The 16,636-nt window shown below is 38.7% G+C and overlaps 1 protein-coding gene and 1 long non-coding RNA gene across 4 annotated transcripts in view; both read left to right on the top strand.

Moving 5' to 3' along the window:
• Window positions 1-16,636, top strand: part of LOC134754495 (uncharacterized) — a 400,626-nt gene that overhangs the window by 181,219 nt on the left and 202,771 nt on the right. The gene's annotated exons all lie outside the window — the stretch shown is intronic.
• Window positions 5,208-9,793, top strand: LOC134753884 (uncharacterized). Of its 2 annotated transcripts, none has more exons than XM_063689844.1 (3): window positions 5,208-6,025; window positions 6,738-6,869; window positions 9,418-9,793. In XM_063689844.1, the coding sequence occupies exons 1-3, from the start codon at window positions 5,314-5,316 to the stop codon at window positions 9,789-9,791; spliced, it is 1,218 nt and encodes a 405-aa protein (XP_063545914.1). In that variant the 5' UTR covers window positions 5,208-5,313; the 3' UTR covers window positions 9,792-9,793. The 2 variants fall into 2 exon arrangements, with proteins under 2 accessions (XP_063545914.1, XP_063545913.1); XM_063689843.1 differs by lacking the exon at window positions 9,418-9,793 and adding an exon at window positions 8,718-9,410.

Below are 16,636 nucleotides of genomic sequence, written 5' to 3' on the forward strand. Positions count from 1 at the left end.
GAATTGTCTCCATGTTAGTTGACTGTTGAAAACAAAGTACAGTCGCTGACAAAAGCTGTATTTCTTTGACAAAAACTTTTTTTTATCAATGATGGCCAACCAATATAAAGTAGCATATTAGAAAAAGGTTGATGAAACCTGAAATGTTTACTTGACAGTCAAATAAGTGACATTGACAGTTTTAACAGTGACGTATCTATGACGTATCTGTCGGAGATTTTTTGGTCTTGAATCCCAGAGGGGCTACCGCGAAAACCGAAATTCGCAAATTGCGGGGAGCTTTCTCTTTTAATCCAATGAAGGCGTAACTAGAGTGACGGAGAAAGACGCCCGCAATTTGCGAACTTCGATTTTCGCGGTTATAGCCCATGCAGTTTCGAGTAAGTATAAGTAGGTAGTTGTTTTCAGGAGCAGTGAATACATGGAGACTATATAAAGGAGCCAAATCTCTATGTATGAAAAGTGTCCATCAAAAACACTAATTAGGCGGCGCCACCATACACCGAAATACTAACAAAAACAACCTACGTAATTTGGTCGGGTTATTTGTTGCCTTATATGGCTTATGTCCCAGAGCCTAACTAGCGCCACCGGAGAGATTAGGAACTATTATTTAAAGCTGAAAGCGGCCACTTTTGCAACAATTCTGCCATAAGAGATGTGCATCCTTTCTATACTATCCATAAGTGAATACGGCGACTTCCGAGTTGAGAAAGACGCCCGCAATATAGGGGATATTAGCACTAGCCTTTTTAGTAAATCATAGAGTAACTTATACATACTGTACCTCCTTTAACAGGTTCTTGACAAGTTTTCAGAGATAATAAAATATGACATTGATGCACCAAGGTGGTTTGTTTACAGAGAACCTACCGGGAAACGCGAATCAAAAATTTCGCTATCTGCCTCTTTATCGCATGAATATGTCACTCTTGGACAGAGATGTTAGATAACGAAATAGGGTATTGACAACATTAAAAATATATAACGAATTGCTGTCATCCTGAAAGATAATAAACTAATAAAGTATATTTCACTATATTTGAATGTAAATTATGTTTATTTTTTGGAAAATAAACGAAAGAAAAATTTAATATTTTTTGAAATTTCATCAGGGACGTGAACGCTCTGTGATTGGTCAACGCTCGGATGACGTCACACGCGGGTAAACATTCTTGATTGTCTTGAGTGTTTAACTGTTTTATTTGTATTTAGTTAACTTTAGTTATTGTTCCACAGTTTTCTGATATATTCCGATTTATCCGTATATCTAGTAGCACAATATTCATAAGAATCTCAAAATGGGGCCGAAATATGTGAAAGCTGATAGCGGCAACCTACCAGACATAGACGCATTAATGGTTGCACTTTTCTTTAAAGATAATCCGGATTACTATATTTCCCTAAGGGTCGGTCCTCGCACCACTGCTCTTCAATTTATACGTCCACGACATGCCCGAAACAACAAGTCGGAAGTTTGGATACGCGGACGATCTGGCCCTGGTCACACCAGACTCAAACATGCAGGCTTCCGAACTAACGCTAATAAGGGACCTCTCTACCATGGACAACTTCTTCACGAACTGGCGCTTGTGTCCCAACCCTTCTAAAACGGAAGTAGCTTGCTTTCACTTAAACAACAAAATGGCCAAAAAAGAGCTCAAAGTGAAGTTTAGGGACACCACTCTGCAACATAATTTCTACGGGACTGCTGGGAATCTGAATGGGAATCAAGATCTCTCCCTGGCGACGTCTTCAAGCCTAATACCAAGACTCGACCTGCTGGCTTTGAGGAGCCCCGACGCGTCTGGTGCATGCTGAATCGGATAAGGACCGGAGATGGGAACTGTGCTTACTTATGGCACAAATGGAACTGGTGCGAGTCACCAGTATGCCGGTGTGGAGCACCCGAGCAGACCGTACACCACACGGTATTTGATTGTCCTCTAACCAGATACCATGGGCAGGTGGAGGATTTCACCACCTTAACCAAGGAAGCGGTACAATATCTAAAAACTGAAAATCTCTGAAGTAGAGTAACACAAAAAGCCATACGAAAAAAAAGCTATGCTGAGGAACTTAGAAATGTAAAAACAGCTGTGTACGTAGAAATTGTTTATTTACGAATATTTCGATTTCGATGATACGAATACGACGACGATATATATATGTATAGAATACGATGACGAGAATAGTATCTCCATACTGCACTTTAGTTTGAAAGAAAAAGTATGCTACTAACTACCTACTAATGCTGTAAAAGCTATTTTATGAGGTTATGTAGTAATACATTAAATAGCTAGATCTTGTTTCGTTAAATAACAAAATCCGCTGCTTTAATTACTATATTTATTTACAGTTAAATATTACTTACATCGAAGTAGTCTTCACACATAAAACATTTGTATGCGCTAAAATGCTCTTTGGGTCTCTTCGCGCTAGTTTTAAACACATTTTTCTTTTTTGGGATTCGTTGGAATGGAAAGAAACGATTTGTCTGGATTTTTTATAGTCGTACTTGAACATTGCGGCACTATAGGTATACACCATTTATATACCATTTTACAGTGAAATAATGAATTCAATGCACATAACTAAGGTCATTGACTGGGTTTACTTGCGCGTGACGTCACACGTGTCACGTGATTAGCCTCTTTGCAAAAACAGCGTTTAAAGCGCGTTCAAAATAAATAAACTTTAACATTGTTTTTTAATATTTAATACAGGAAATTTCACGGAAATATCAATGTAGTGTAATTATTAAGTCATAAACAATAAATTAAAACCATTTTCAAAAATTAGTCAAATAGCCTATTTCGATTTTCTTGTTTTGCGATAGACCCTGCAGATTGTGGTAGTGGCGCCCGCGCCCCCTGCGCAGAGTTTCGTGTAATATTCCCTATTACGAAATATGAGGTACACTAAACATGTGTTACACCGCCGTTTTTTTCGAAAGAGTATAGTATAATAAATATTTAGTTAAAAAAATCAAAGCTATTCAGCCACTTAATTACACTAAAACTATAAACATCTGATATCGGATCGGACAATGTGGAAACGCTCCCGCACTTCACGGCTGTATTTGACAAATTTTCGTGTTGCATCTCTTTCCTTTGACATACAAAACAAAAGGGATGCAACACAAATATTTGCCAACTAAAACCATGTTAAGTGCCAGCCACTACTTGATGTTCGGCGAATAATCGGCTGGGCACTAATAGTTTGTCTACCTTGATCAGTTTAAATATGGTTTAAATACTAGACCTTTGTCTATCAATCCATGCAACGAGGTTTACAACCGTCACAGTAGGTATAATAATTTTTAAGAAAAAAAAAAACGACTTTAATGGGGGATGCCGTTGAAAGGCAACTTATTGTTGAGGGTACACTCCAGACAATGAAATGAAAAAGACAGCATCTTTTGCCTAACTAAAAGGAGGTAAAACCACCCACTTTTCTAGTAGCATTTCGTTTCTGTAAGGGTCACAGTTCTAACCTTTTTTTTTTTTTTTTTTTTTTACCCAGGGGGAATCCGTAATGGATCCCACCGGCCCGGGAGAAGCCTAAGGTGGGTATGTCCGACTCCCACGGACTAAACCCCCTGGGGTGTTCCGCCGCGCGCTTTGTGGGCGGGGTTTCGGGAACGTGACTTTAGGCCTCCGATACCCCGCCGGCGTTGCCCTCGCGGGCTCGTCTTTTGGGACTGCTCCAGCAGCCTACTCCGCTGAAGGCGCCTCGGAACACTTGAGGGCCTTCCAGCTCAGAACCTCTTCAGGCGAGTGATGGAACTCCCGGCCCATCACCCGCAGGTCCCCGTTAAGGCGGCATCATTCGGGCTGCGTAGGCCCTTCGCCGCCGGCCTGGCCTCCTACGGCGCTGAGGGAGCGAATTTGCATCGTCCTCGCGCACTCTTTCTGCAGCCTCCTTTTGTGTCAGGACGGTGACACTAAAGGTGGCTACTGCCGCCCATACCACCTCACTGCTGACCATGCGGCGTATTAGCGCCGGCAGTGAGAGGTCTCCTCCCACAGCTGCGGACAGGATAGCGCGGGGCTCCGCCCACGCAGGGCATTCTTCGCGCGTGTGTTGGGCCGTATCTACGGCTCCTTCGTTGCAGTGGTGGCACACCGTCGTCGGCTCTCTTCCTAACCTCTCACATAGGTACCAACCGAAGCAGCCGTGCCCCGTTAGGAGCTGTGAGAGATGGAAGGAGGGTGCGCCGTGCTTGCGTTCGACCCATTCCTTAAGAACAGGCCGCACAGCGGCCACTAGGTCCCGGCTAGCACCCGGGATTTCCAGACGCTCTGACCACTGCTGGTAGAGGGCGTCTCGCGCCTCTTCACGCCACTGGCGGACCTCACGTGGGGCGGGCCAGTTCTCCTCCTTCCTTGCTTCCAGCACTCGCCAATAAACCGCGGACTGGACTTTAGCTTCAAGGTCCCATTGCGGGCTCCCTCACAGTTCTAACCTAACCTAACTCAATGTTCTGATAGCATTTCGTTTCTGTAAGGGTCACAGTTCTAACCTAACCTAACCCACTTTTCTGATAGCAGTTCGGTTCTGTGAGGATTGCAGTTCAAAAAATAGTCCAGGTCCAAGTTTGGGTCTGGGTCCATAACGAAGAGAATAAATCGCCAAACGTGAACTATGTGTCGTTGAAGAGTTCCATTCTGATCATCATCAGCATCCTTTTTCGTATGTAAATGCTGGATTTGTTGATGAAAATACAAAAATCACTATATGTATGCCTTTCACATTTGAGGAGTTCCCTCGATTCCTCATGGATCCCATCATCAGAACCTCGAGCTTGACAAAAATGTGTCTTGCAACCTAACTTGCTTAACAAACATAACGAAGAGGACAAATCGCCAAACGTGAACTATGCGTCATTGAAGAGTTCCGTTCTGGTCATCATCAGCAGTTCCACTTCATCAAATGTCACTTTTTTAAATATAAATGCTTGATATGTTGATGAAAATAAATACTAAAATCACTATATGTATGCCTTTAACATTTGAGGAGTTCCCTCGATTCCTTATGGATCCCATCATTAGAACTGCGTTTTGACAAAAAAAAATCAAAATCGGTCCAGACATGACGGAGTTATGGAGTAACAAACATAAAAAAAACAACCGAATTGAGAACCTCCTCCGTTTGAAATCTTGAGGTCGGTTAAAAAGAAGATGACATCAGTCATCCTGCGGTTTTCTTTTATTTCACTCGTCAAAATTCATCCGTCTTAAACCATAATTCAAAATAAGTCAATGTTGTAAAAACTAAAAAAAAAACCGTTTTGAAAAACACCCGATTGCGATGGCGAACCAGGATGACGGCCTCTTCCTCCTGGAAGTGCTAATTGATAAAATTATTAATTCAAAAAGTCCCTGTTTTTCCGACAAGGCCTTTAGGACTTGTGTCAGCGTTAAATGTCCCGCGTGTGACCCCCTCGAACTTTGTGACGATGATGCCGGTGGCAGTTCCGGTCTCAACGACTCTCCGTTCATGAAGTCATTTAATAGCGGAAAATCCTGCCTTTTTTCACTTAAGCAATCCGATATCTCCAACGCAATGAATAAGTTCGAAATAAAGGTATCTGTATACAAAGAGCTTCCCTGTGGTTGTTTACCAACCAAAGTAAACCTAGGAGAAGCAACCATTGACATGACTAAGGAATTCGTGCAGGCCCGTAAGAGCTTCTTGGAAGACCCTAACAACGTCAGCTATCAAGCTTTGAAAGATTCATTCCATATAAAAGGATCGGATGGTGTCGAAACTGGAGAAATTTTGATGTTTTTGCGTATTTCATGTTTTGGTAAATTAATTGTAACAAAATTTCGAGGCAGCGGAGGCCCTCCTGTGTTAGGCAGTGGAATGGGAGGTCCTGGAATTGAAGACCGATCGTGTAACCCTCCAAGAAAATCACAGAGCCCCGGCGATCCCTGTGCATGCGGAGCCGCGCGCGCCGCTGGCGGGGGATCTGCGGCTGGTAGCTCGCGCGGCGGTGCAGGTGGAGTCTGCGACCCAGGTATCGTACTTTGTATAGTTCTGTAAAATACCTACTAATTTATAAATTGTGATGTGACAAATATATTACTTAGCTATCACAGCAACTACGACGTAAACTCTAAAACTATACTCATAAACATTTTAGAAATTGAATGCTACTTCTAACATATAATTTCCGAAATTGTCCGATAGTCTGGGTTAAGAGGGGGCTAATGCAAAATTGCACTTGGTATATTGAATTTTTACACAATATAAATTTGAAGACTGAAAAATTCACTCGGAAATTACATTATATTTGCGAGGTCGGACTCAAGCCATATTTTTTTGTTTCTATCTAATTTCCTGTCTTTACACCCCGTCTTAAGCTATTTTAACAGACTTCAAAAAAGAGGCGGTTAGTCAATTATATCGGGTCGTTTTTAATTTGGTGCCCCGATTTCTGGATGATTTGTTTTTTTTTTTTTGTTATTCTAAGGAATTTGACAGTTCCGAACATCCGACAGGCCGATATCGTCCGGCGGACTGGTAATCACTGGGCCCCTTTAGCCTAGATATTTTTTTATTGAACTATTTACTGATGAAGACAAAATGAACTATTATAGTAACGATGCAATGTCAAATATTTCTGTGTAAAGTCGGTTCTATTTGTATCGGTCTTTCGCTGAAACCCGTTGGAGACATTATGAGTCACACGATAGCAAAGACTACCTAAATATATTGCGTTTTTGCAGCCCGGGATCCCTATAATAGCATGCCATGCGAAGACCCCGATGATCCATGCTACTGCACAGGTCCAAAGCAAGATCCTAAGCAGCAGATGGCCTGCAGAAATACACAGGAATACTGTTTGCATGTACCAAAAGGTGAGAGAATAAGAACTGGTTGGATAAGAAGCGCTTGCGAGTCTTACGACCCACATGCGCTGTAATGATCAAAAATGAAGCAATCCCTGAGCTCACGGAAGGTGCCAAAGAGATTAAGGTGCTCAATTTCTGATAATTTCAGCCCGTGCGAGGTGCACTTTAGGGTGCCGCTGTCTGTGTAGGTAACTAGGTAGCTATGTTTATTTAAAATTAAGTTTTGATTCCAGTTGTGTGCTTGTTTATCCAAGTAGTTCTATTAATCTGTAGAATATTGCGTCTTGATTGTTGGGCTACTTTTACTAAAAACTACTATTGTTAAGTGAAGAAATCTATTTAGTATACGTGAACATAATTTTTATATTCGACTCAATTGGATATCTAAGCTTATCTGAATTTGCTGATATATGCGACATGCGATTTTTTTTGTATCTTATTATTATTGAGAACACAGCTGCGATTTTAGTTTGGAGAGTCGCTGGTGAAAGGCTTCCTTCACGATTATCATCCGTAAAATAAATATGAAAGCAACAAAATTTATAAGTGTTACCACAAACGGTAGCACGATTACTAACTAGGTTTCATTAGATATAAGATAATAATGGAAGCCTGGTATAAACGTGTTGTCCTTTGAGGGCATATTGTAAGTCGTATGAAATTCAAGCACGAACAGCTCGAGTTAAATTATAAAAACGTTGATAAAAACGTTCGACATACAATTTTCAAACTGCCAACATACCTAAAATACACATCACACATGCATCACACCCAAATCAATTATACCTCAAAAAATGTTAAAAGTTAGATTTTCAAACAATATATTTTTTCTTTCACTGCGTCATCTCATCTCTCAAGTGGCTCATTACAGGAACTTTCAGTATTGCCCGCGTAATATTGCAATAATTTCAGTTAATTTTGAATTAAATAGAATGGTCGTTTTAATAAGAGTTTTATATCTCAGCAATCAAGAGGCAGTTCACTTATATTTTTTTTATTTTTGGATCGGTATTTTGTGTTAAACGGGACAAACGAGCAAATGAACACACTTTAAGTACTTCAAGGTAAATAGTAATCAATAAACTTAGTTGTCCCGGCTTATGGAAGCCGGGGGTCCGCTTGGCAACTAATCCCAAAAATTGGCGTAGGCACTAGTTTTTACGAATGCGACTGCCGTCTGACCTTTCAACCCTAAGAGGAAATTAAAGCTTATTGGGATTATTCGGGTCTCCTCACGAAGTTTTCCTTCATCGAAAAGCGACTGAATAATCCCTAAAATCATAAACTGTAATTAAAATTATACTTAGTAGAGTCTGTCTAAGCTAACTTTACAGCGATTTCAACGGAACAAAGTGTAGTGGACATTTAAATAAAGGGTTCAGTAGTCAACTATGAAATATGTAAAGCTGTTTTCGTTTGTTTCGTTTTATTTCTCAGGTAGTCTTAATTTCTAAAGGCTCGATACATAAGTAACGTAATTTAGTACAACAGGTGAATATAATTTTATGTAAATGAATTAAATTGAAAGAAATCTTCTTTACTGCCAACATAATATTAGGCACCATATACTAGCTACTTTCAGGCTACCTGGTTCAACCGGCTCTGCCGACCCGATCAAACAAAACAGTAAGATTGTAAAAGAAAACGATGTCCTATCCTATCGATCGAACGAGCCAGCAGGACCACGTGGGCTAAAACTGCTACTTAAAGATAGATCAGTGTGATGATGAAAATAGCCAAATACATTCATATATAATAAATCTAACAATTAGCAATAGGTATTTAAAATCATTTGTAACGTTTTTATGTATGTGAGGATTGAACACATGAGAACAAGTTTCTTAATATGGCCAGGTCGCAATACTCTATATGAAGAGATAGGCACCAACTTATGCGGCAACGAGCTTAAGATCAAAGTACCAGCGCATGAGTCAACCATCAAGAAGATTAGTCAGACGCATTGCGCGATGCAGCGACCGTTTGTACCACAGAAAGGAAGTGACAAAAACAACAACGCGCCGTGCAAACCACCGTGTGCAAAAAATCAAATAAGCTTAGCGTTGCCCTCCGAAGACGTGTGTTGCAAGGGCCCTCAGCTCGCGGAAACGCAGTTCACCTGCACCACCGAGGGCTGCCCCATGGTCTCGAAACACAACCAACCGCCTCCTTCCTTGCAACGATCTGGAACAGGCGACATTACACAAAACAAGGATGTGTTCGTTTTGAAAGTGGCCAAAACTGCAGTCCAGGGAGATAGGAAATGTAAATTAGAGCTAGAGTTGGTAACCCCGAAAGGCGGCGACCAGCATCCTCCAGTGCAAAAGAAAGATATAAGAATGCAATCGGACCTGGACTGCGAATGTTGTGTGAGAAGAATAAGAAAGAGTAAAAAAGTACGAAGGGCTGCTAGTCCTAAAGCGTGAAATTTAATTAAAATTCATTGCTATAAACATTGACTCTAAATGATACCTAATAACTTTATGAATATCCTTTATTTAAGTGTACCTTCAATTACTCTATGATGATCTTATGACACTGTCACAAAATTGTGCAGATTGCTGTCCGCCGGGAAACAAGGTGGTATTTCAAATGCCACAAGACACCTGCGCGTTGAACCACAAGCAACGAGCGCATTTCAACTTGACGTCTGACGGTGTTGGCGACATGACTCGAGAGGACCCAGCACAGCTGATGTCTACGACGGCGAAGGACTATCCTGGCGTCGTCTACGATTTCTCCAACCGCGTGATAAAGCTGAAAATTGGAAAAACCGTGGAAGGGGCGGGCCGGAAATCGAAACTGGAATACCAGTTCATAACACCTGTTCCCCATTATGAGAAGGCTGTACCTGTCAACGACAATCGCGGCGCCCAATGTGTGCCCGCTCGTCGGTGTTGCACACCATGTCATAGTTGCTGTCCAAATTAATACCCTAAATATCACATTGAAATATGAATGAACGCCAAATCCAACATGGGGTGGAAAATATGCTACAGATTGATCTTTTGGTAATATTGACAAAATAATTGTCATAATTTAATAACAATATAAAAGAGTGAACTTAAACTGTTTTATTAATTTTTGTTCTAGTTTAAATTTAAAGTAATCACTTACCTACTGTCCAAATAAGGTTTTATATAGAGCACAAAGTAGAGTAGTACGTTACCTACAGTACAACACAAGCGGGTGGACCTACTAGTGAAATAGATTTTTTAATACAGTTGCTCAAAAAGTGCTACTTTTCCTGGCTGTTTAGCGTGCGGAAAGTTGGTTTTCGCGAACTAGTGCTTTTTACTTTTCCAATTTTTTTAAATTTTTACTTGTTCCAATTCATGACTACTTATTGATGAGTGTTAATATTAGTTTCCTTTAAACGTCGTAATCAACATAAAAACCTACTGTTAATGTAAGAATACGAAAAATATGCATATTTCATTATATAAGTATTATAACACGTTTATTTTTTAACGTTGAAAAACCGTTCTTAATAAGTTGTCTGAATGGAACGGAACGCCTGTCAAAGAAGAGGCGTATTTTCTTACTGCAAGAATGTTTTAAGTTTCCAAAGGCAACATTAGATATTGTTTTCATAAATATACGATACACTAATAATCGTAAATAACGATATTTAGGTAATAATAGTACAATGTTTTAATATTTACAATTGTTTCTGTCTTATTGAACATGCATTTGAAAAAAAAAACTTTCATTGAAGTGGGTTCAATAATAATAACAAAATCTATTCTAGTCGAATAAAAGCTAGAAAAACACCTCTTCATAATGTCAATGTCAATGATGTCACAGAATTAATAATATAAAGAGTTTCGAATTCCATTCCTTAATACTTGTTGCTTTTATTATTTTTTCGCAACTGTATTAAAAAACGTCGTTCGATACACGTGCGGAAATGTCATTCCGCACTAGCATCGAAATGTACTATTTATTCATACACACAGTATGTCATAAGCACGTATAAGACATAAAATAATTCTATAACAATTCCGTCATCATTTTACCATAACATAAATATACAGTTTTATTTGCAAATATTAACTAAGTGCCTGCTCGAAAAGATCATAGCATAAATGGTTTGCAGTGAATTATATCCGAATTCATAAGAACTGATGTGGTTCTGCCGGAGCGGAGAGCATGACGGCATCAGTACATAATATTGTTTAATAATCATAATTAACCCTTTGAACGCCAAAAACCCTTTAAAACCTTTAAAGCAGGACACAGGTTGTCGCACTCCTAAAAGCTCGTCACCGGATCGGCACTCAAGCCTCAAGCCGTTCAGTAGGTATTCTTTGAAGTAAACTCCATAGTAGTGTTGTTGATTTAAGCTTTGAGGCGTAAACTACAAGACTTGAGTCGCGACTGCTGAGCCTTGAAGCCTCGAACCTTAAAGCCTCGGAACCTTAGCGACTTGAACTAAGAGTTCGTGTTGCTGCTTACGAGCAAAGAAACCTCGAGTCTTTTGGCCTCAAGCTTTAAAGCTTCCTAAGCTTTGAAGGTTTAAGTCTGTAAGGTTTTTAGCAGTAAAGGTTTGGAGCAAAAAATAAAAGCTTTTAACAAATAAGATCAACTTACGCTATAGGGTAGGGTGAAATTTAATACGTTTTTGTGAAATAGGGAAAAACAGAAAAAGATAATTTTGACTTATCGCGTTTTTAGAGTTCCGTATAGTGAACTAGGAAACCATTATTTTTGGTTATAAATGTATGCCGCGGCATTTTTACAGTTCTGCAGAAACCGTTTTGTTTTTTTGTCTCTTAGTTGTTTAGTTTGCGTTCATGAATTAGTCAATAGCGGAGGCAGTTAAAAGTTAAAACGTTCAAGCGGTTCAAGTAATCACCCAGTCTTAATTAAGTAATAAATATTTTTTTAAATACTTTTATTTTTATTTCTTATGACTCACTCATATAGGACGGAACGGAACGGGAAAATTTTAAAATATAGTTTCATAGAAAATGTATCTGGATCTGGATGTATACATACGCAACGGAATCACGGTTCTAAATGGTCCACCCTGTATACGTTGCAGGCAGTAAATGCGTTAACTGATGTTAAGTTACTCTTCCGATATAGATAGGTATATTATAATATTCGTAAATTCTCTACACAAAAATAATCTCTAAGCTTGACACAAGCTTTTAAGGTTCGGGGGCTTGAGCTTAAGTTAAAAAGCTAGAGTTCCCTATGAGGCCCGAGTCTTAAAGACTTCATTCTGACAAGTCATAAAAAGTTTGAGTCGTTAAGGTTCTAAACCGCTTTGTGAGCAAACCTTTAATGCTCTAGCTTTCAAAGCTTGAGCCTTAAAGGTACGCGAGTCGTTAAGGTTCAAAAGTCTTAAAGACACTACACTACTCCATAGACTTGACATCTGTGCATAATGGACAGTCGACTACGAAGAGATATATCCACTTTACAATGCAGTAAGGTAAAACAAATAATTATTTTTTTGATAAGACCCCTACGAGCGTATACACTTGCCTGTTTACATATATTATATTGATTAGTATTTAGTACGAGTTTATACATTTGCCGTAAATGACCCACATTATCATATGATAGGTGCTTGATTAAAAGATAATTAGTTGAATTTTTCTCACTTTTCAAGAAAAAATAATCTTATACTATGTAAACATGGTCACCCTATGACTCTTGACATACGCTGTATGAAAAGCGACAAGAAGTCACATTGAGTAAGGTGAGGTGACCAAATTGTATGCAATAGTTATTTGTGCAACAAAAGAGGAAAGTTGGTTTTTCTTGCGAGTGTTGATAAGGTAGAATCTTGAGCGTAGCGCGGGACTCAAAAACACGAGATGTAAAATAACTTTGCTCTCGTGTTGCACACATAATTTTTCACCTCAGTAGTGAGAACATATTAAAGGTTAAAATGTATTTCGAATTACACAGAATAAACAGAAAAAAAAGTAATATAATATGTACCATTCCATACAATACGATACGATACGATACGATACGATGCGATTCGATGCGATGCGATGCGATGCGATGCGATGCGATGCGATGCGATGCGATGCGATGCGATGCGATACGATACGATACGATACGATACCACACAATACCACACAATACCATACCACACAATACCATACCATACCATACCACACCACACCACACCACACCACATACCATACCATACCATACCATACCATACCATACCATACCATACCATACCATACCATACCATACCATACCATACCATACCATACCATACCATACCATACCATACCATACCATACCATACCATACCATACCATACCATACCATACCATACCATACCATACCATACCATACCACACCACACCACACGACACCACACCATACCATACCATACCATAAAAAAATTTAATAAAAGTATGAAGTGGCAGTTCATAGCCTTCACTAAATTAAAAAGCTACTTTGTTTCACTCCCTGGAGTGAGAAAAGTCGCACTTTCCTCACTCCAGGGAGTGACGAAAGTAGGCTTGTTCGAGCTGCTGAGGTGAAAGATAATTTCTACTTGTCATATGAAGAACAATTCTCATTATTGGTGCATCTTACACCCGACGCAGCTGCTCGTCTCAGAACCCTGAATGTTGACATTTAAATTATTAGACCTAATAATGTCATTGCCTATTTTTGTACTTATGCCATACGATTAAATAAATGACGTATATGGGTGATAAACAAATAAACAATAATGAACAACATCATTAGGCTCATGTTTGAATTCAAACCCTGAAATCCCACGTAGGGTTACTTCTCAGGCATGCTCTAACGTTAATAATGGGGCATTTTCTATGAAAAGGGACCTTATTGTCGCAGCTTAAACGCAGCTGTCACTGTGGCACTAAAGCGTTCCATTCACACTCCTACATGGTAGTCCGCCTCTTCGTCCGCCTCATTATGTAGAATTGTGAATGGGGTCGCGGACTACATGGCGTCCTACAAAACCCAGGTAGGATGCCTCTTGGGTCCTACAAATCCTACAAGCCCCGCCCACCGCTTGCAGTCCGCCGCGCAGGACTGTCTGTAGTATATCGTCCTGCGTAGCAGGACTGTCATATAACGAATTGGACCGTATTTTAATGCAGGACTGCAGTCCGCCATTTTGTTTACAATGAAAAACACGGGCTTAACAGATTTTATTGAAATATATAATGGTAGTCGCTGTGTATGTGATCAAAAATCACCAAAATAGCTATATTTTTTTTAGAAATAGCACATAACGGAATTGCAAGAGCACCGACACGAGGGCCTACCGCCAAAAACGAAAAGCGTAACTAATTTCTTTATCTGCCTCTCTATCACTACATGTAGATATCACACCGCGCAAGTATATCACACCGCGAATATTGAACAATTTATCAATAGAAGACGAGTGTGACGAGTAAAAACATCTTTAAATCAAAAATTAAGAAGTTGCTTTTGGGTACAATGCATGACTAAATATATAAGATAGGTAAATATTGTATATAAATAAATATTCTTTATTGCACCAAAATCATACATTTTACATACATGTAAAACTACAAAGAAATTTTTAAAGAAAAACAACATATATACCTATACCTACAACTTACACTGTGTTAATGTAATATAAAAGTATGTATTAACCTTAGTAATATATAGGTAAGTTAATCATTAAATTTAGATTAAGGTACTAACATTGAAAATGAGTGCATCATTTCGCCGTTAAACGCAAGTTTGGCGAACCTAGTATAAGTTTAAAATGTATTATACTTTTTTGAAAAAAAATAAAACTAGTTTATCGTAAGAGCGATATACCTAGGCAGATAGCGAAATTCCAATTTTCATCTTTCGTGGTAGGTTCTCTGGTAGGTAGGACTGCAATGTAGGAAGTGTGTGAGCTATATCCTACTCCGCAGTCCTGCGTGGCGGACTGCATTGTAGGAGTGTGAATGGGGGCTTAATATGGAAGAGTGATAGAGAAACCCAAAGCGTTTCGTTATCGTAGCGCAAGCGATTGTCACCATGGCTAGGCACCCTGGAATGTTAAAACGTTTTTTAATTTCATCGCATTGTGTATTTTCTGTCCCTCTTGGGCGCATGCGTATATAGTTCTGAGCTCATCTACAAAAAATCTAATATCTATGATGACAATACATTCATTTGCTACTAACTAATTGATTTGATGATGGAGATAGAAGATGAAGCGTGAAACCCTTCGGTGGCAATTTGTAGGACCTTTGAGAATTATTAGTTTTGACGAGTTTTGGTAAGGCATTTTGTTGGGCATCTGTAAGTAAACAGAGGCCCAACAAAATGCAAACCAAAATGCTTCTAGAGAAAGATGTCTGACAATTCTGAGAGTTAAGTACAATCGGCAATAATTGTTTTATAAAAAATAATTTTTTACACTTAAAAAAAACTTTTATTTGCATAAAGTATTACAACAAGGTGACATTGGAAAGATTTTTCCGTAGGTACAGTTACGGTACATATTTTGCTGGTTGCAGTTTTGCAGCATGCAAATGTTATCTTAAAGCTATACGTCTTAATCTATTACATTGTTTACTTAGAACTATTATTTCTTCTTAATATGACTACATTTGGAGGAAACTGCTGCCTCGAAAATGTACATGCATGGTAGTGTCAAAATTTCATGTTTACGAAAAAAGGTTTACATGAATCCTATGGATCTATCCCACACATTGCCCTTAACCCTTAAATGCATATTGTTGCCAAATGTATACAAAAGCATTGGTCACTTGGACAGCTCACAGATTCAACAGAAAATAAAAAATAAAATAAAATAAAATGGGTTCCAAAAATAAAAAATCATGCATCAAATTTCCTGTTTATATCACTGCAATTACTTACCCCATAAAAGGAGGCCATATACCTTAAGAGGCCGTAGTCGATTTTGGAGCAAAAATGTAAAATTGATAGATTTAGTCGTTGAAATTATACACGTTTTGTTACGTAATATCTAAATAACAAGTATTGATTTCTATTATCACGTCTTCTCATCTTGCCTTTTAATAATGAGGTCGCGAGCGTGCGTCACCGGTAATGCATGAAGAGAAGGGGCAGTTTTTAAAAATTCATCAAAAAATCATGGTGGTAAATTATACAAATTGATGTATAAGAATAGTTTCAGCAAATGTTGTAGATTGTTTAAGTATCAAAATTACGTTGAAATTAAGTCGATTTTCAGAGAAATTGTCACTTGTTTTGAAGTTATTTCTGGAGGAAATTGATTTCGTCTGACTTTCATTTACACTACTTCAAGGTCATAATAATAAAAATGTAGTCTGATAAACGTCAAGTACAGGATATGTGTAATACAAAATTACCATGTTTAGCAGTCTAAACTTTACGAAATTTACAAATAAGAGCGACAAAATCAGTGCTTTACGCGCGTTTACCTAAACGTCCGACAGAAAAGCAAACATTACTAATTTAGTAAGTCTGTTTTCAAAAAATTGATCTGATAAAAGGTAAGATGAGAAGACGTGCTAATAGAAACCAGTACTTGTTATTTCAATTAGGTAAAAAAAGGTGTAAAATTTCACGGACTAAATCTATCAATTTTACAGTTTTGCAACTAAAATCGACACCGACCTCTTAAATTTGATGCAATATATCCGTGATACGCCATAAGGACTGTGTTCCAAGCTGAGATGCTACATAGTACTTTACTTTTTATTCCACCGATTTTTGGCTCATAATCCTCGATATTAAACACTTGTGCTTTTTCATTATATTATCCGACTGAATTAATAAGGTAACTGATT

This window comes from Cydia strobilella, chromosome Z, assembly GCF_947568885.1.
Source record: "Cydia strobilella chromosome Z, ilCydStro3.1, whole genome shotgun sequence".
In the NCBI taxonomy this organism is placed as follows: domain Eukaryota; kingdom Metazoa; phylum Arthropoda; class Insecta; order Lepidoptera; family Tortricidae; genus Cydia; species Cydia strobilella.